At 33.8% G+C, this 21,746-nt stretch overlaps 1 protein-coding gene across 1 annotated transcript; it reads right to left on the bottom strand.

Annotated features, from left to right (window-relative positions):
- Positions 1 to 705: 705 nt before the first annotated feature.
- Positions 706 to 18,739, bottom strand: LOC138332925 (uncharacterized). The gene is made up of 20 exons (XM_069280963.1): positions 18,606 to 18,739; positions 17,478 to 17,613; positions 16,847 to 17,232; positions 15,031 to 16,418; positions 14,371 to 14,463; positions 13,905 to 14,006; positions 13,158 to 13,286; positions 12,531 to 12,653; positions 12,281 to 12,355; positions 11,766 to 11,890; positions 11,378 to 11,467; positions 10,897 to 10,986; positions 9,852 to 9,986; positions 9,511 to 9,679; positions 8,840 to 8,980; positions 7,030 to 7,079; positions 6,505 to 6,575; positions 6,224 to 6,249; positions 5,643 to 5,760; positions 706 to 4,722 (listed from the first exon to the last, which is right to left on the bottom strand). Coding segments are annotated over exons 3-20 (3,024 nt in total). The 5' UTR covers positions 16,849 to 17,232; positions 17,478 to 17,613; positions 18,606 to 18,739; the 3' UTR covers positions 706 to 4,625.
- Between the last annotated feature and the right edge of the window lie 3,007 nt (positions 18,740 to 21,746).

Genomic DNA, 21,746 nt, shown 5'->3' with positions numbered 1-21,746 from the left:
TCCTGATGGCGGGGAATCTGACATAAATAACAACATGGGTAGCGGCAGAAGTTAAGGTATTACAAGGAGGCCAACCAGCTATTCACAATGCCGCAAGACCACATGATGATAATTTCGCGGGAAAGAGTGTGCGTGGATTGAGCCATTAAAATAGCAATAACAATGTTTGTCACCTGATCTTTTTAGGGCCTCGCAATATTGGGACACGAATCCCACGAGACACAATCGGTTAATCCTTAAAACAACCATGTTGAAATGTACAACACATACTAGTAAATGAAATAATAGATACAAACAAATAAAGCTGATTTATGGTTGGTAATCGTTATGTAAGGGTTTACTCCCATTGTCCTTATTTCAGATACCATACCGGTTTTTGGCATCAAAACTAAACAACACCAGTATTGGTATGAAGAATTACAGTTAATATCCGATGCTTTATGACATGGTAGGTTATTAGTCTGCCAAATCACACATTTCTTACTCGAGATTAGCCTGGATTTGATGTGGATCTGTCATGCTGATGTCGTCTATCCTACAATCTTGCTATACCTGGCTCTATTATCACAGTCAGTATTTAGGACACCGTGCTTTTTCGCGGTTCCTCTATTATCTTGCGTTTTTCGGTTCCTCTATTATCTTGCGATTCTGTTCACATTCAGTGTTCTTTTATCCAAAGTTTCAAGCGAAAACTGAAGACGTATCTAGCAAACTTGTATTTCTTTATTCAGCACAATAGAAATATATGTGATAACAATTATTATAATATTGGACGAATCTTTTCCTTCTTCTCTCCGTCATCACGGCATAGAATGTACAAAGCCCATGCTTCTTTGGCTCTATGGCCCAAACTCTGGTTAAAGTCTTCGAAACATTGCATGTTTCTATATTACCTTGTCACACGCCCTATATTAACATTAACTTGTTACACATCCAACTAAAGGTTTATCATCATGTTGCGTCATATGACCATGGGATTTAAAATTATAGATCATAATTAAACAACATATCAACAAAACACAATATGAACCAGCTATAGGCTTATACGCTTTACGTGCTGTACAATAGCATACCCTATTTATTCATCAACATAATGGCCCATATTTCCAGTGTAAACCATCTCCGTTATATCTGCAGTTCAGTTCTTTATAACTTTGATTCAATTGGTTCATTAGTGGTGTAATCAAAATGTATATACAATAGAGCGTAAACATTAACATAAAAGTTCACACAAACAACACACACTCACACCATTTGAAGTGTAGAGAGACATATCAAATAGCTATTACAAATAATTCTTCATACATTCTATTACAAAGGGCTACGTATTTGAAGGGGAGCGATCATTATTTATAAAAATTGATGAATGTTCTCAATCTATAATAAACCTAATGTTTTCGTAACTTATTTGGATTTGATTGGATTGTTTGTGAATATCATAGCGTGTGTAGTTCGATGCAGTCTCTGGATAGCTACCTGTTTGACCTATAATGCAAGATCTCGTGCACGCTTGTGTACATGTGTGAACCGTAAAGGAGCGGAACTGTACGCTGGTCAATAGTGTGGTTCATTGGAGCGAGCATTGACTAAGGTGAACAGTAAATATAGAATTTAAGTAGGAATATTTCTCATAACTTTTATCATATTAATTTTGTTCATATGATTGTTCTATGTGTGTATTAATTACATATTAAAATGAAGAACACAAAATCAACGTGTAGTTTGTTTTGTTGAAATTTTGTATATAATACATGTATATGTATTTCAATTCGCCATTTTAACTCAACTCAAATTCGCCGCCACCCAGCATTACGCCAAAACCTGCTCCGTTCCTTTAACAGACTATCAGACGCTACCGAGTATATGTTGAACATATAATTTACCAGCTGAAAATTTTCGCCGTTATTTCGACCTTATTCAGACATAGTAGAGAGGACATGAGTGAGATTATTGTTCTGTGTGCCTGCCTTGCGCAGCGTAGAGCTGATCTGTTTTTTTTCACGAATAAATGTTTATACAAGTGCGCCTGCCTTCTTACTTTGCAACTTGTACGACACCAATGATCATTCATAATACTGTCGTTTATTCTAGTACACATGCATACAGGTACATGAATCGTGCGTTGTTCACCGCTCTGGCGACACACACATAGCTCGAGCTGTACGTTTATGACTCAACGGGAAAGCATTAATTGACCAAATATGACTCGGACACTCGCACAATATTTGTACATATTTGTATGATATAACATTTACTATTTATAAACGTGACTATTTAAAATCTGCAATTGATCATGAATAATGATCGCTCCCCTTCAAATACTTATCCGTATCCGTATGCGTATTCGTATACCGCTTATTGTAAATAGCCCTATTACAAGCATCTTAAACAAATTACCTCTACAAACCGTGATAATCAATCATAACAATTACAGTAAAGAGTCGAAAACATATAATTAACAAAAGTTTAGTTTGTTAAGTTTGATCAATCATTTTTATTAGAGGATTTCATTAATCGTATACATGTATATTTTAATCTTTTAAGTCTATTTCGATTCTTTTGTATTTTTATAACAAAATGATACTCAACTTCAATGTCACCACTTTTGCATGATGTATTTTAAAACAACGTCCAGTATTATTATAACGACAAAGGTCAAAATTCAACTTATGTGATGACAAATGCAACTAGATATATGTTGTTTCTTCTAAATTTTGGATGCCTAAAGGTGTTGTTAGATACAGATATGACCTTTTAGTTCGATCGGTTGAATATCAGACTAGCAATCCAGAGATCCCGAGTTCGATCCCTAGCAGAGTCAATGATTTAAGTAAAATAGAAAGCTTGTGCTCTGTTAAACATGTATGTACAAAAACAATGATTGTGGTTTATTATTACTAAGCACCTATATCTAGTTTTAAAACTATACTCGTTAAATACAACTGTGGCAATAAAGTTTGAACAAAACATGCGTTAAACGTATGTTTAACATATGTTTTACGTACGTTTGTTTTCCACCACATGTAAAACGGACATCTGTTAAAATAACCCTACTAATTACACGTAAAACTTTAGTTTTATCAATGTTATTGAAGACCTGCAATGGGTTTGTTTTTAAATGATACACCCATATGCAAATACATGTTTAATAGCCTCTATGGTTTGGTTTCATTTTATCTATATATGTCTTCTACCAACTTATAGTGAACCTCATACTAGCCTCATGATAGAATAAAGCAGCTTCAATATCGTATGATGATACATGTAGGTCTACAATTATATGTACATCTACTGATTGTGAACAGAAGCAAAACCGCTAATGTGGATTCCGTCTTTTTAAATTTAAATTTAAATAGTTTTGAAGACTAATGCTATGAATAAATATGATCAATATCAGCTGACCAGCGTTTCATGATGTACAATGTAGTAGGTCTACAACTGCTGTTTGATCATCCTCGATACCATAGCTGGCGTCTGTTTCTGGTTTAAAAAAATAGCTTTCCCTACTATTTAGTATGGGTAGGTTATTGTATGTTTTCAAAACCAGAAGCAGACACCTGTGCTATAACATGACAGATTCTAATGGCCGGACAAATTTATATTCCGGAAATCTTTATTTATTGTATATTCATAGAATACGTTTAAATGTTATTCTGAGATTCTGTGTAAACATCTGAAGTTTCTTGCTTGACTTCTGGACTCTCTGAGCCAGAATTTGAAAACAATTGAACATCGCATGGACACGACTTCAGTAAAGATTTTAGCCTTTAAAATCTAAGTGATAAGGTGACGTTAAGGAAAAATTGATGTAGGAAAAAAATAATCCTAAGATTATGAAATTTATCAATGTAGTCACTCGTTTGTAAATACAACATACTATGTATGAAAAAATATCAGTCATAGGATAGGAACCGAAAATACAAATAAAATGGAATTAAACTTTACTTTTGAAAATGACAAATATATAGTGCAACTTCAAAGACAATGTAAATGTACATAAAAACAAAAAAGGTGGATTTTGTAATAGGATCAAACATATGTATAACATGTTTTGAAACGTCCGTTTTACATGCGTTTACGTTTTACGTCTGTTTGCCATGCGTGTTACGCATGTTTAACACATGTATTACATACGTTTCGTACGTATGTTTTACATGCGTGGTCCTCAACATGCGTTTTACATGCGTTTTATAACGTACGGAAAACGTGTATGCACTTTTTCCTGTGTGTTATATAGTAGATATACAATTATTAAAGTTAAAAATATAAAGCAATAATTAATTAATTTATCCCGAAAAAATTCCGTGTCACTATACCCTACATGGAATGAAATACTGATTGCGCATGCATCAAAGGCAAAATTAGTTATTTTATTAAAGTTTTTGTGTTAGTTAGACATATATATATACGATTGAACACCAATTATTGTTCAAATAATGAATGTCCTTTATGCTCTGTCGGCGGTGGAGCATCTTTAAGAGTTTATAATTGTACATATATATCAAAATGTCTACATATGTTTTTGATATTCAATCATTTATTGTATAGTATATATCACATTATCTATTGAAAAATAATTTATTGTTTAAAATCTTCATTTCGTTTCACTTATTATTACAATGTAGTTACATAAAAATCGCTTCCTCGACAGTAATGCGTCTTACGGCACGTTGCTTCCAACTTCCATGTAGAAGAGTTTCCCTCATGGCAGCAAACACAATCCTGGAAAGAGAAATAAACATTACTTGAACCTACACACCAACTGGGTACTAAGTGTAGAAATAATGGAATAAAAGCGGAATCAAAGTTATTTCGGAACGTCCGAACAGGTGCTGACAAGTGATTGAATGGTAAATAAAAGGGTGGCATTAGAGGAATCATTCGGAACCCCTTTACATATGACGTTATATCGTGTAAAGTCATACAAGTCAGACACTACATTGGCTTTAATTATGGTAAATTTTCACTTTGGGAAGTTTTATTCATCTTATCAAATAAGAACATCATACTTGGTATTGGCTCCATCTATATCTGATGGTGTGATGCATATGGAAACCATATTGTTGTAACATACAATATAATCTAATGACCTCCATTAAGGAAAAGTATTTCCACACTCTCTATTCTATATTATAAGATATTGGACCGTCAAGCTTGGTACATGGATCCATCCAGATGAGGTGTCACATACCAAATTTAGGTCACTGTGACCTACATTTTGCATTTGACATAAATTGGATAAAACACGTGTCAGACTCTCCAAAACTATTACATGAGGCACAAACTTATCACACCCGGCCATATCGGCGACATCAACCTTAAAGGCCTACTAGCTTTTGGAAACAAAACATCTAAAGTTTCTTAAAAACAACAATAACATAATAACCATGTATAGTGATGGCCTTGGATGAGATTAAAACACCAAATAAATACAAGATTCCCTCCGTAATGTATGGCAATATTCCTTTCGTTGTTTTCCCGTCTTGCGCAGTGATAATCAACTTCCGACGACGGCAAACATAAGACGAGCCGCGTTATGTAAATTAACATTCAATTTATTTTCATTTTAAAAATTAAAAGTCGCTTCGGAAAAGTTAGTGGGCCTTAAAAGTCATGAAATAGTATTGCTTTGATATACTTACCTTCCTGACTTTGTAATGGCAGTTTTTTGTCGTCTGGCGAACGCCTTTTCAATTTTAGTTAAATCCGTTTCGTGATAGGTTGCCCAACACCCTTGGCCAGCAAAATACTGCCATATATCTGTTTGCAGTGATAAAGAACAAAGTAGAACATCGTATGTAACATACAGTCTGAAACTGAAGCCCCCCCATCAAGTCTATTTCATGAAAGTGTTTAACATCATAAGAATCTCATTTAGCACTAATAGTAGTGTACTCGAGATTGTTGATATTACAATAAAGAAAGAACATCTCAAGACATGAAGTCATGTTTTGTCTCTTGTTTCAAGAACAGTTATCTTAAAATGTCAAGTTAATGAGCATTTTGAAAAGTGGCGTGAATCGAACGTGCCCCTTTTTATTCTAAAATATGATAGAAAAGAAAATAACATATTACATAGGTCTAATGACTTATTAATACAAAACAAATTACTCGCAGTCCTCATGTCTTATAGTACCGATTAAATGAAGGTTCAAAAGGTCAAAATTGCAACTAACAAAGTCAATACAAATATATTAAGGAATGATTTATTTATACTACTTACACGAATCGAATGAGTAGGACTCCAGACTGTAACAAAAATGCAGGCGTTTGTATTGGTTTGTACACTGTTACCAGTGTGTTATCATTATCTGATAAATGTAATTGTTATCATGTAATAATATTCAAGCCAGGAGTGATGCTCCATATAAGAAATGAATTTATATATATATATATATATATGTACATAGAATATTCGAGAAAAAACACCAGGAATGCACATATTGTTTTATACACATATTTAGTTGTGACGAAACATGCCAATACTAGAGGAACATATCTTACGCTATGTTCAAGTCGAATGCACCATCAGCTCCAAACCTGTATCTTCCGAAAGAACCATTATCCCAGCGAACCTGTCAAAATAAAATAATGTTCAAGAATTACTTCAATCAGATTGAGGACATCTCTGAAAACTGACAATAACCAATTGAAATATAGAAAGTTACTTTTTTGAAAACCTATTAATTCAACTTTCGTGTTTATTTTTTCATCATTTTTATTAAACATGAATATACGGTTAATTAAAGGAGATATTACCCTTTATCAGAGATTTAAATAGTAATAAAATTATCTATGTCTCTGCCTTTTTGTGATTTGTAAGCGTGTTATTGTTGTTTTGTAAAGCTATGGTATATTGTCACATTGCGAAATGATGGAGACTTTAGTGATACCGTGATAAAACAGACTATTGAAAGCCCGAAGACGTACAGCACTTGTCACACGCTACCACTCTAAATAAGCCAACATGTTCTATTTGTACACACATGACTTGTAGAATCAGAACCACCTGCTTGTTTTCTACAGTACCTTGACGTATCCATTACTGGTCGTAAGGAAGACACGTCCTCGTTCGGTACCTGTAAATAATAATAATAATAATAATAAAATAATAATAATCAATTTCATCTAATACATATTTCAATGTGCTAAAATCTCTAGCAACTGTTATAAACTAAGGACCTTGTGGTAAGTGGGGGGGGAGGACCCCGTCCTTTCCGGCCCACGATCAATAGCAAGGCATTGTCAAGGGAGACGTAAGGAGGAAGAAGTAATTAGGAAGTGAACTAAGAAACGGAAACATGGGACTCCAAGTTTAACAAACATTTACACTAGGTTATCGAAATATCACTTGTTATAACAAACATTAACACTAGGTTATCGAAACATCACTTGTTATAACAAACATTAACACTAGGTTATCGAAACATCACTTGTTATAATAAACATTTACACTAGGTTATCGAAACATCACTTGTTATAACAAACATTAACACTAGCTTATCGAAACATCAATTGTTATAACAAACATTTACACAAGGTTATCGAAACATCACTTGTTATAACAAACATTAACACTAGGTTATCGAAACTACCCTTGTTATAACAAACATATACACTAGGTTATCGAAATATCACTTGTTATAACAAACATTTACACTAGGTTATCGAAATATCACTTGTTATAACAAACATTTACACTAGGTTATCGAAACATGACTTGTTATAACAAATATTTACACTAGGTTATCGAAACATCACTTGTTATAACAAACATATACACTAGGTTATCGAAACATGACTTGTTATAACAAATATTTACACTAGGTTATCGAAACATCACTTGTTATAACAAACATTTACACTAGGTTATCGAAACATGACTTGTTATAACAAACATTAACACTAGGTTATCGAAACTACCCTTGTTATAACAAACATATACACTAGGTTATCGAAATATCACTTGTTATAACAAACATTTACACTAGGTTATCGAAATATCACTTGTTATAACAAACATTTACACTAGGTTATCGAAACATGACTTGTTATAACAATATTTACACTAGGTTATCGAAACATCACTTGTTATAACAAACATTTACACTAGGTTATCGAAACATCACTTGTTATAACAAACATTTACACTAGGTAATCGAAATATCACTTGTTATAACAAATATTTACACTAGGTTATCGAAACATCACTTGTTATAACAAACATTTACGCTAGGTTATCGAAACCTCACTTGTTATAACAAACATTTACACTTGGTTATCGAAACCTCACTTGTTATAACAAACATTTACACTAGGTTATCAAAACATCACTTGTTATAATAAACATTTACACTAGGTTATCGAAACATCACTTGTTAAACCAAACATTTACACTAGGTTATCGAAACATCACTTGTTAAACCAAACATTTACACTAGGTTATCGAAACCTCACTTTTTATAAAAAACATTTACACTAGGTTATCGAAACATCACTTGTTATAACAAACATTTACATTAGGTTATCGAAATATCACTTGTTATAACAAACATTTACACTAGGTTATCGAAACATGACTTGTTTTAACAAACATTTACACTAGGTTATCGAAACATCACTTGTTATAACAAACATTTACACTGGATTAATGAAACATCACTTGTTAAAACAAACATTTACACTAGGTTATCGAAACATCACTTGTTAAACCAAACATTTACACTACGTTATCGAAACATCACTTGTTATAACAAACATTTACGCTAGGTTATCGAAACCTCACTTGTTATAACAAACATTTACACTAGGTTATCGAAATATCACTCGATGGTTTTACCTTTGAGGACCTCTACACCCACATCAATGAGAGAGTCCTGTGCCAGTCGTCGAGGTTCTTTTACAATGCAAAGTCCTACATTCCTCAGGTCGAAGTCTAGGAACGAAATCGTTCCTACATCCCATTCCACCTTAATAGTGCCTAAAAGATTTTTAAACAAAGCATTATTTCTCTCTCTGATCTTCTAAGTAAAGTAAACTGATTTCCGTCTTTGTAGTGCCTACAAACTTCCGTTTCACTATAGTAAATGCGTAGTTCCTGCGTTAACGAACAACAAACTTCCATTCAACTTACATACTGTATAAATCATGTAGTGTTAAAACAGACGGGTTCGTAATTCCCTTTAAGTTAATGTAACGAAAGTTACGTTTGAGCGTCTTCTTTATCCCATTTCGATATTAAACAAATATCAAAATTAATTAATAGTGTGAAATTTCATTGCACAATTGAATGCATACGTAAAAAAAGAGAACTCTTTAGTACATGTAGGTGTAAATGGTACCTGCATTTCTCATGAATATATGACCAGTATTGACCAAATTATGATAATTGGTTTTAGTCTACTGAAATTAAGTAGCTGGTGAACACATTCTACCTTACATAGAAATAACTTATTAATACTCCTCTTTATAAGTTCAAGCCTCATGTTTGTATTTATGATTTAAACCTACCGGTTGGTTTGTGTAGAATCACTGTTCCGAATTGCCTTGGATGTACTGAGTCCGCCGTGCTGTGAACTTCTGGGACGGAAATACGACTGCCGAGAGGTGGTAGGTTTAGGTCTAGGTATTCTATGGTTTTCAGCTCCTCAGATTTCTCGAGGATTGTTTTCATCATTGTCTACAGGCATAGAACATTTGAGATATTCGTAAAATTACGAACTTTATCTTCGCGTTAAAGGATAATGTATTCCCATCAGAAAATTAAATATCAAATTTGCTATTGAAGCGGTCAATGTGCATTCATACATTATACATCACAAGAAAAGGAAAAGATTGAAACAGTTACAAACCACATCTGCCTCAGTGAATGTGACGTCAGACCAAGAACTAGAGAGCAGAGCCGTTGTTTCAGCTTCTATCACTTCCATATAGAGATCTTCAAAATCAGTCTCTTTGCATTTTTGAATTACTTTGGCTATCGTATACTGGAACAGAATATTATAATATTAGTGGATATCGTAACACCCAAAATCGCATAAACCATTTCAAGTTAGCATTAGATATGAAGCCCGTTTTCCGTAACGATGCACTATCTGTTTGGACTACAGGTGTCTGTCACATATACGAAGGTAAGTGGTTATAGTTTAATTACAACAGAAAGGTTTGCAAGCAACACACGTCCCCTGCCGATAATTACATTTTAATCTATGGCAATTTATAATTGCTTAGTATCCTACGTATCATTGTATAAAGTTTGAACAAATTCCGTTGGTGTGTTTTCATGTTATCGTCCGGAAACTATTTTTTTTTTGAAAAATACAAGCTGTATTTTCTCATATGCTGTCATCGTTTGAAGTTTGAACGGATACCGTTGATGTTTTCTCAAGTTATCATCCTGAAAATAACACTTGTGAAACGATCTATTTTTAGTAACATTGACCTTAGTAGTTGACCTTTTGACCCCCAAGTTCAATCCCATGCTGTATTTTTCCATATGCTACAATTGTGTTAAGTTTCAATTCGTTCTCAAGTTATCATCTGGAAACCAATTCCATACAGACAAGCAGATAGACAGACGGGATCAAACTCTATAGTCCCCTCCGGTTTCACAGACAGAGGACCACAGGGTTCTGTCACAATGTACAAGTGGTGGTGGTTATGGTCTAAAGGTTATAATAAATTATACCACATGGGTCTGTCACAATATACGAGGGAGGATGGTTATCGTCTAATTACAATAATATATTGGACCACAGTGGGCCGTCACAATATTCAAAGAGTGATGCCACGTCAGTCTTTATTATGACGTCACAATGGGCACCTACAGTATAATAACTAAGGGCTTACGGATATTGTATTGACAAATTCACGGAATGTATATGCACGTGCTCTTACATGGTATAGAAAGTGTTTCTTTACGTTGCCAAGGTCATCGATTTCTGCTATGGAGCCACCCGCTCGTTCGATCATATCACCGATGAATGCCTGTGATAGAAATGAACAATAATAATAGCAACTTGATCATATGGTATCACAGATGTATTATCCTAAACAGTTTTGGTGGCAAAATATTATTTTATTTTTCTGCAAGGATAAGGGTTTATTAGACTAAACTTTTACCAGTGGCTATAATTCCCTCTTAAACACTTTTGAACATATGCCACTGCCAAGTACAGTATAATTAAGGACGTTTCCATTAGAGTAAATCCATGGCGTTCAAAAGTGAAATGTTATTAATGATCACTTGTTAGGAAACAAACAATCTGGATATGTTACCTTACAATATCAATTCATAGTCATTAATCATTGTCTTACTTCAAATGAAGTCTTTCATTACAGATATCTATCTAATTAAGGATGAGAACAATTAACTCACCCTGTTGACAGCCTGACCCACAGGCACACACACCAACTCGTATCCACCGTGTCTTAGTTCATCCATGGCCAGCAGGACGCTGTTCTTTACCTGTTAATACAAATATATTTGTAAATTGTGATTTGGCTGGGATTGAAAATAACGAACAATTATTTTGCCAGCAAGCTTTTGTAAACTTAAACATATAGTTAAGCAGGGATCTTACTTGAGTAAAGTTCGCTTCAGACAAATTGTCCGAAAATATAATTAAATTGTTGATACTCAAATGTCAATTATTATTCAGTTTGCATCCACTTTTTTTACAAAAAATGTAGTTATTTCATAATGAACACTCACAACGCACAACCAAATCAAAAACTCTATTTTTTCATTAAAGATAAAATTATACCATTGGCGATTTCATCCCAAATTCGCTTTCCTGGTACTTGAAGCTGTGGTCATCTGTAGGACGTCCATCAGTCATCAGGATGATTCTCGGTGGTATCTGGTATCTGGAGATTGACGTCACACCACCTTCACCAAAGTAAACAAATAACATTTTAACAATAGCAATACACTTTGTTGATGAGCTATAATGTCGTATACAGCTACGGTCGTTTAATGAATATAATAAGGGTGTTGTGTAAGGTTTGCTGGTATGTTTTGGGAGACTGCAGTATGTTCAAAGTTGTAAAATTATAAATCATGTTTTCATTTTAGATTATTGAACACAAATACGCCTTTATATGTTGGTATTATTTACGGGAACACAATACGAAGAAACATTACTCTCCCATAACACATTAACATCACTTCTAATACACACTGGGTTGTCCTTATATAGCTATTGACATTTAAAACAACAGGCAAACCAAAATAGTTAAGTTGCGTCTTTACCCATGTAGTGTGTCAACAGTTTCTTACCTCGGAGTTGTAATTCTAACAAGCTCAACAAAGTCCCAATGCACATTGGTGACGAACCGCCGGGCTCAATGGTCTCTAAGAAATCGAAAAATAAACTTGGTGAAATGTATGCTTTCTGTATCAATGCCAAAACTTCGACAAGAATATTTCATCCTAAAATTGATATAATACATTCGTCGGAGCTTCCCTGCAAGTGAAATAAGTCATTAGTTTTTCTTAAGCTAATTTACCAATCTTACCTGATTCTTACCTATCTTATCGTACATTTCCCTATAGTCGATCGTCAAATGCTGCAATATCATCGGATTTCGTCCGATCACAATGAGGGCAATATTTTCCTCAATACCTTTGCTTGCTGCAACACTTTCTATAACTGCAAAATTACACCAGTGTGTAAACCATATCATTTAAATGCTTCAAAGTAAAAAACTTAGAGGTCTTATGGGCGTGAATATTGACACAATTTACAGGAGATGAAAAACAGATAAATCCGGATTTACCGCCACTAAGTTCACTACCAACCATGCTGTGATTCTCAACATGAGTTCCAGTTACCAAGTCACAAAGCAATTCTGATAATGTAGTTTAGATCTAAACTTCTTTTTAATTATAGGGTTTAATTATTGCTTTTGTGTATGTCGTATTGTTCCTTAACATGGCTTTTCAGTTACCAAGTGACAAAGTGATCAAGGTCGAGTATTGATTCAGTGGCTGGTAAGATAAGATAATACTGTTGAGGTTATATAAAAAAGTAAAGAGCAAATATTAGATGATTAGATTAGGACACGTAATAAGTAAAATTTATTGAAATAAATGGTTAATTCTCTGTTACTCATTTTTCTTAATACATAGAAACACATACGAAAAACGCACTTACATTCAACAATGTTCAAACATGCCGATTTCATTTGGCAAAATGATTTTTCGTCAATGCTCGATGATGCGTCCAGCAAGAGAACGGTATCGATACCGTTACCTTTTACTTCATGACTGTTGTCCTCAATACCTTTAAAAAAACAAGTTAAATACAATCCTACCTACATTACTTCCCTGTGGTAGATACTAGTTCGGAAAGGAAGAGAAGCACATTCTGCGAACAATTCCTGGGAACATAAATCTCCAAAAAACAACTGCAATATTCCTTTGAATTATTCCCTCTCGATAATACCGACAACGGGTCACTCAGAATGGATTTCTGCACTTTCGCATACCGCAAACCGTCATATACTTTGTAATTATTCCATATGAATTCCCCTAATGCTAATCGCCTTTAGTTGCCAAAAACTTTTTTTTTTAATTTTATTTATTAGAAAGTGAATTTTCTTCTTATAATGTATTACGGTTTAAATGAAAAAACATCATTAATTATTGTATACACATACCATGATTATGATTAAGATTCAATTTTATCGCGAACTCCAAGAAGGCGTTTTTTTTACAAATGGAGTCATATCTTAAATCTTATGTGAAACAAATACTTTATTTTAGCACTGCGTATTTTAATACAACCATTTTCAGGCGGATTTTAAACTTCAAGAGATAACACCAAGCCCAAATTATGATGTCATACAGAATAGTTTCATTCATTAGGATGACTAATTTCTAGTATATGTAGTATACCCACTCTTTTTGTTCTGATTGAGGACATGCACCAACGCCTCAGTCGGATTCAGCCCAACTCTTTTCAACATCGTACTGGATTCAACATCTGGTTGGAAGCAGATGCCTGAAGTGCCAATTTGAATAACCATTGTTTAAATTCCAATGTATTCATCTATACATATAGACTTAGCATCCATGTTATGTCATATTTGGAATAAAATATATACCCACGGAACATATAATGATTAAAACCAATCATTGATTTCTTTATCACCTTAATGAATGGGTAACAAAACATCAACTCAAAATGAAATCAACAACTCTTATAAAGTATTTTGTAGCAGATTATTATATCATAAACAATTTCCTTCTATTGATTACCATGTTAACATATTAATTCCTCTATAATTTCATTAGCTATAATACGTCTGATTAATATAAGAAACTATTTGCTCTTAGCGACATAATCTTTATAAACACATAATCACCTGATTCCAAACTAGATTCCTGGATATCAGACGTCACTGTACTAGCATTGTCGGACACATCCTCATCAGAGTCATCATCTTTCCTCGCAGAGTCTAAATACAAACATCACAGAAATAATAATTACCTGCCATAAGAACTCGTCACAATTAACGTTATTGTTTTCATTGGCTTTATGCTAAAGGTTAAATTAATCATTCGGTAAACTACTATTAGAACGCTCCAATTATCATTTAGGGAATAAAGCTTAGAAATATAAAACCAACGAGATTGGTTATTGATATTTGTTTTAATACAAAGGATCTACGAATCCCATGACCTTGATAAAGGTTTCAATAGTTCCTTTTATAAATGGATAGCTTCAACCTAGTATCACGCCTCTAGAATTTATTGGCAGTTTATATATATATCAATATTTAACCCCTGACATTTAATGTATTTAGTAATGCCATAAACACTTTGCAGTGGATATCGAATTAGAAATTGAATATGTAAACTATTTTTACGACGCACGACGCTCGCTATAAGAAAATGAAAATGGGCAAAGAAGTTTGGATTACGCTGTACGGCGGATTTATTAGTACGCGCGGCAGTAGTGACATAAAATTATGATCAGGATTACATGCACTACCCGGCACTACGTGTATGGTCATATTACAAACCTGTTACTGTTTGTGCTTCCCAAGTTTCCGGAGCTTTTGTATTTGGTTCTTCATCTGAATGACTATTCTTTATTGCGCTTTCTCCAGTTTCTCCCAGTAACTGCTTTTTGACGTCTTCCTTATTAAAATGTTCGTCCTGAATGTCTACGGCATTTTCGACATCTTCCTTACCAGTCTGTTCTGTTTTAAAGTCTATTTTGTTTTCGGGTTTCTTTGTTTCATCTTCTTTATTTGTGGTGAATAGTCTTGAGAGAATATCAGGATCAGTAATGCCGTCCGTTTCTAAATTTACCTCGCCACGTTGTTCCATTTCACATATAACGTTATGGAGAAGCGATGCGTCATCGACTGTTTTATCGTCTGTAGGTTTTTCAAGACGCTCTGTATTCTCTAATTGCTGTTGAGTATGACTGTGATTGGATCGTGTACTGCCCTCACCATTCGTGTTTGCTTTCATTTTGGGTTTCCTAAAAATCACATTGTCCCGCTGTCCATTGTCTAGCTGCATTGCTTGTTGAAAATTGCCTCGGCCATGGACTGCGGTGTTTACCTGCCTTTTATTCATAGTTTGTGTATGATCAAATATTCTACTTTTTCCTTGTCGTTGGACGCCCTGTATGGTATTCTCAATGCTACCAAATGTTGGGGTCGGATTCGGGGGTAGTGAATTCTGGTTGAAACTTATGTTTGGCTCACCAACGTTATCCAATGTATGGACAGATGCTGTGCCCATGGGACGGGTCTTTTCTAACCGACTCCCCGGTGATGTTTCCACTGTCCGTGGTTTCAATACTTTCACACTCCCATGATGCGTTATTTTAGTATTTTGGTTTGGTGACAGATCACTGAGTGAAAGTTTTAAAGATTCCGAAGTAGGTTTATCACTTTTTGTCCTGCTATGATGTGGCTTACGTTTTATTGGTCTTTGATGTTTAAAGATATCTTCTAAATCAGCATTAGCTTCCTCTCTTTGGTTTGGGTAAAGTGAAGAACGTTGCGAAGGGCTGTTGGGAAGGCCTGGGGTTTTCTGTGGGTGAAATTGCCTAAGCTTGGACCAACTTTTCCCAAGATTTTTACTCTTTGTTGTTTCACTATTTCCCATAAACGGTGTGACTGCATACGAATCAATTTCCTCCTCACTACAACTGTGAAACATAAGAGAACTTTTTTGATGCGGTAACAGGCTATCCTCGTCTGTTGAGGTATAGCTAGAACTGCTGATTTTACCTGACAAACGCTTATCACGTGCATGTTTACTGGGAAAACGAAAACCGCCATAACTCCTCGACACTTTCCGCCGTTTAACCAAATCATGAACGCATGAAATTGATCTCTGGATATTATGCAGTCTTGTTTTTATTTCCTCCAATGACTGAGCAACACATAGCCTGTAATTATAAATTATATAGATATAACAGTCAAAAAAATAACACACATAAAACCAAAACCAAATTATAAAGGAATTATCTTTAAAATTCTATATTATGGGTGTGAATCTTTGTGTCTTGTTTTCGTTGTTTTAAATGATAAGATATACCAGCAAGAGAAAAGACATGTACTTACCCTGATGTTGACTGTTAAAAACAAAGATACAAAATGTTTACATAAAGCATAACTGTTTTGCAATCAATTCCGACACTATAAGCGTACTTTGTTCATTGACAGCTTTTATGCAAATAATAATTTCACGAATGGAACTGTTTCCATTATTTTAATATTTTTCTGAGATTAATATATGATAACCAGTAATATCGATTTAATAATTAGAATCTTTTTCTTCGATATTATGTTTTTTTTTTTAATTTCACTAACTTACATGAATTGAACTGTCCATGTCGTAACTAGAATCTGTAATTACACTGTCACTTCCACCTGGCTTCGATTTAAGATTCAAACCTTCAAAGCACACGTTCGTGTCTTTAAGCATCTTTGTGTGCAGATCCCTCGGGCGCAAGCTTGCGACCATCTCAAGGCGTACGAAGTCTGCCTCTGTAAGAACAGCGAACCGCAGTGTCCTTTTTTCAGTGTCGATGTTTTTGAGGTACACTTTAAATTCCTTTGCCATGTTATTCCAAACGTTGACAACCCAATCCCCATCTTTCGTCAGCTTTCTGACTAATATAGGATTTGATGGTTTGTGTATAGATGTATAAGTAAAATCTATATCTTTATACCATAACTCATTTTCTGGCCGTTGAATACCTGGAAGAAAATAAAACGTGTACATAACAAGACAATTCGATAACTAGATCTACCCTTATATGCTATTTTGAACCGATAATTGCATATTTAGACTGTACATATATACGTGTTGTTATTGTACGCATGTTTTGGTAGATTTTGCACTACATTGCAACGACACTTCTTCTTCATATCACCATTATACATGTGTTGATGCAAACAAAGTGTCTTCTATCGGCAGTAGAATACGACTACAGTACACTTACCGGGCTCTGGTATGACTTCAACATTGATATGATTATAAATAACAAAGATCTTGTCCTCACTGGCTCTCCCTCCGATCGTTTTTGGTCTGAGCGACACGTGTAATGGAAGGTTGATGTTTTCGTCGTCATCCATAGTCTGTTGGGGAAATAAACATGTGCATTGTTCATGTATTGAGGACTAGTGAAATAGGAGTTTGTAAATATGTCACAATGTATTAAAAATAATTGTTTAATTGATGTTTTTTACAGCTATATTATAAGTTATATTGTATAACTGCAGTCAAAACCGGCCATTGTGTTATACGTTCCTATGGTAATCCGGCGTATTTTATGACAGTTTCCTTCTTAATTTAAAATAAATAAAATCTGCTTTACTGGTTAAGTATGCTGGTTAAGGTGCCATCCGGGTTTGACAAGTTATACTATATTACAGAGTACCAAGAATGCCATATCTAACTTCATCGCAATTAAATCTGAACGATCTTTTTTGTTTTGAATTAAAAAAATAATTGAAGTAGTTTTAACTGTATTCCTGCTTTAAATCTTAAATAAAAACTGCTAAAAACTGAAAACATTTCACACTACTTACATTTTGCATTCTATTTTATAAACATCAATTAATCCCCCTACACAACGTATAAATAAACCCGTCTCATGATATTACATTTCAAGGATCTGTGATCATATGATGGGTTGTTTCCCATTTTACAGTAATGTTTGTTACTTAATCATCAAGACCTACCCTTGTGTTTTTTAATGTTCAATTCAATTTCAGTATTTTCATAAATCTAATTCGCACCATAAAAATAAACAAAATACACTAAAATGACACGGGTGTATAAACAATATGATCATCCAATGTATTTGTTCCTTAAATCATTATATTAAAATCAAAATCGAAAGTAAACTCTACAATATACATGTATTGTAATGGCATGAATACAACGAATAGTCATAGACTAGAAGAACCAATCCTTAAATATGTGTAGACATTGAAATGAAATATGTTCGGAGTATACACAAATATTGAAATGAAATATATTCGGAGTAAACACAAAAATATTGAAATGAAATATGATGGAGTATATACAACGATATTGAAATGAAATAAGTATAATATCACCTTACCTCAACACTTGGAAATTCCAGATGCTATATTTAGCATATAAATACTATTATTATAAATATTGGGAGTTGTCTTCCGTAGACCAGTACGTATGGATTTTGTTATTCTACACAAACTGTTATGTGCTATACAGACGCACGCCTATGCTGGATGTCAATAAAATGAACAGAATACAATTATATACATTATTGTACACCTAAAATCTATTTATAGATCAAGGCTGATATACACGGCGCCGATATCGATATTGTTAAGCTTCACAATAAGTGTGTCTGCTTTTATCAAGATAATTGCGGACTTTGAGTGATGAGGATAAACGTTTATCTCCTTATTTTACCTTGTTTAAACTAGTGATATTTATATACACTGTACCTGTATATCACTTCTTAGGCGTACTCGAACATAACTAAGTTGTTAAAATATGTGTATGCATCGGGTAGGTAGGTATTACTAAATTATTCGTAAATTGTCATATATGCCCAGCTTGTAAATTTTGGCAAAATATGCGAAAGAAGTACATTTCAGTGCAACTTATAAAACACGCATAAAACAATTGGAACAATTTGTACAGTGCCATCATTGTCGTTTTGATGAGTGAGAAATGGTCTGGAAAAACACCTAATATTAGTCTATATGTTCGTCTGCACAATTTTCTTAACATCAGCAGGAATGCTTTGCATAATTGTATTAAAACCAGAAACTATTTCTTTATGACTGATCTCATTATCACTTTCACAAATAAGTTTATGCACTCCAATTTTATCAAAACTTATATTATTCATTTCCTGAAAGTCATCCCAAAATTTCAACATTTCAAAGTAAACTGTAAGTATATTCTTAATATATTTGTCTGGAAACTTACAATACTCATCAGATCCAAGACTCGAATCAAGAATCTGATTGAGAAAATAGGAACAAGTATATTTCCAGAAAGTTTCACAAAAATGACTAACAAAATCTATTAGAAATTTAAGTCTGAATGCCTTAATTCATTTTCATTTCAATATATGGGATATTCAAACCTCGATTTATTCTTTTAGAGATAACACGTTTTTGGTTTTTTGAAGGAGATACCTTTAGAAACAAACAAAAACAGGCAGTTGTTTTGGGAAAGGCTTGAAATACTAAGTCTGTTGGGAAAGTGGATGTTTCACTCAGAAAGGAAACAATGTTGCAAAGAAATCTGTTGTTCTATGGTTATTTCTTTTGGATAAAAAAAATCACCAAAGTTTTATTATTATCAGGTAATTATCTTCAAATTGTTTAATTTTTCAAATTATTGGAAGAAATCTGTGATATTGCAGTCGACACTCTCTGGATCATTTTATTGATTATATGCAATTTATATGTACTATGAGGAACCTTTGGGGACCCAACCCCGGAGGCCCTATTTGCTGGGAATATTAAATATTATTTTTCAAGAGAAAAAGACCATCAGATTTTAATCTGAGGGTCTAGGGATCGAGTCCCTTCATGGGCGTTTATGTTTTGAATTTTGATCTTCTCTTCAATGCCCATAGATATTTTGTTTCCATTATATTTTTGTGTTCATTTGGAAGAAAACCCTTGTCAGAAGAGAATGAGTATTTAAGAAACGATGAATGTGAGATTTGCATTTTAAATTAGCTTATAATTCTGTTTTCACAATGGAAAAATTAAAGAAAATAGGCAGGTGTGATAGTGAATTATGTCCTATGTATGAGGCCGAGACTGAAACGTTACAGCATTTATCTATCGAATGTTCCAATCTCTCTGAATTTTTTTAAATATGTGAGAAGTTTGTTAGATACTCTCTCTTCAGAAGCAGATAGAAATAACTTTTCCTTTCGAAAATTAATTCTTCTTGGCTTTACAAGCAAGATGAAGAACTGTCTTCGTTAATTTTTTGTGAGGGATAACACGTTTCTGCATTTTTAAAAGGAGAAATTTGGGTAATAACAATACTCCAAATATAGATGTCACAAAATTTTTCCGTTATACGTTAAAGTGAACAGTCGGGCAAGGATGGCTAAAGTCGGTAAAAATGGTGTGAATGTATCCAGTATAATTTCTTATGAAATGGAAAAATGAAATCTCTCGTCAAAATCTGTCTGCGTACGAAGAAATTAATTTAAAGTATGGGAATTCTAAAACGTCCTCCCGGCTCACTATGTGCGTGGTTACATTTCCACGCAGCCTCGCTTTCAATGCTTTCAACTTTTCTTTACTTTAATGGTCAGAACTGGGAAACTAAGCAGAACTTGACCGTCGTATTAATATGTGAGAACTTTTGGAAGGCCAATGAACGCATTTAGACTGGTTTTCTTTGCCCGACTATTCACTTTAAAGAAATATTTTGATTATGTCAGGTACTTTTACAAAGTAAAGAAACAACAGGTGCTTTTTAAGAAATACATGGTAAAGAATAATAAGCTTGTTGAGGAAAGTGAATGTTTCACACAAAATGGATCCAATGATTCAAGTTATTATCTAGTTCTATGATTGTTTTTAGTTGTATTATTTTGTAATGTTGAAAAGTACCATCAAGGTTTGGTTATCATCAAAGAGTTATCATCTAATTATTTCATAATATATAAATTTTAATTTTCATAATGTTTGATAGAAACTTGTGATACTACATTCAACCATAATGTTTTTACAGTCCGAGAGTTTATATTCCACATTTTTAATACAGGTGTTTGTAATATCTGTGATATCTATATGCAATATACATGTGCTGTGAGGAACCTTCGGGGATCCAACCCCAGAGGCCCTATTTGCTGGGAATATTAAAAACTATTTTTCAAGAGAAAAAAGGAGCATCAGACTTTTAATCTGAGGGTCTAGGGTTCCTGATTTTTTGTTACTTGAAATGATAGGCAGGATAAGGTAAGTTCAAGTTTCCACTGCCATGAGATCAGAAAAATTTTAAATGTTCATGTATTTATTAAAAATGTTCATTTGTTCTGTTTTGACAAACATGCAAATAGATCTGATGGCATTGGAAAATTTTCCATCATATGTGGACTAAGCTATATATATATATATCGTAAGCACCAATTGTGGTTGTGACTTCTGTGGGTGTCTTGGTAACTATGCTATTAGCACCTTTGCTTGCTACTTTTGTACCGCTGTCATATATACTTTCTATTGATTGCTTAATG

The sequence above is a fragment of the Argopecten irradians genome, chromosome 10, assembly GCF_041381155.1.
Source record: "Argopecten irradians isolate NY chromosome 10, Ai_NY, whole genome shotgun sequence".
Taxonomy (NCBI): domain Eukaryota; kingdom Metazoa; phylum Mollusca; class Bivalvia; order Pectinida; family Pectinidae; genus Argopecten; species Argopecten irradians.
This window is presented reverse-complemented; position numbering and strand designations above follow the sequence as displayed.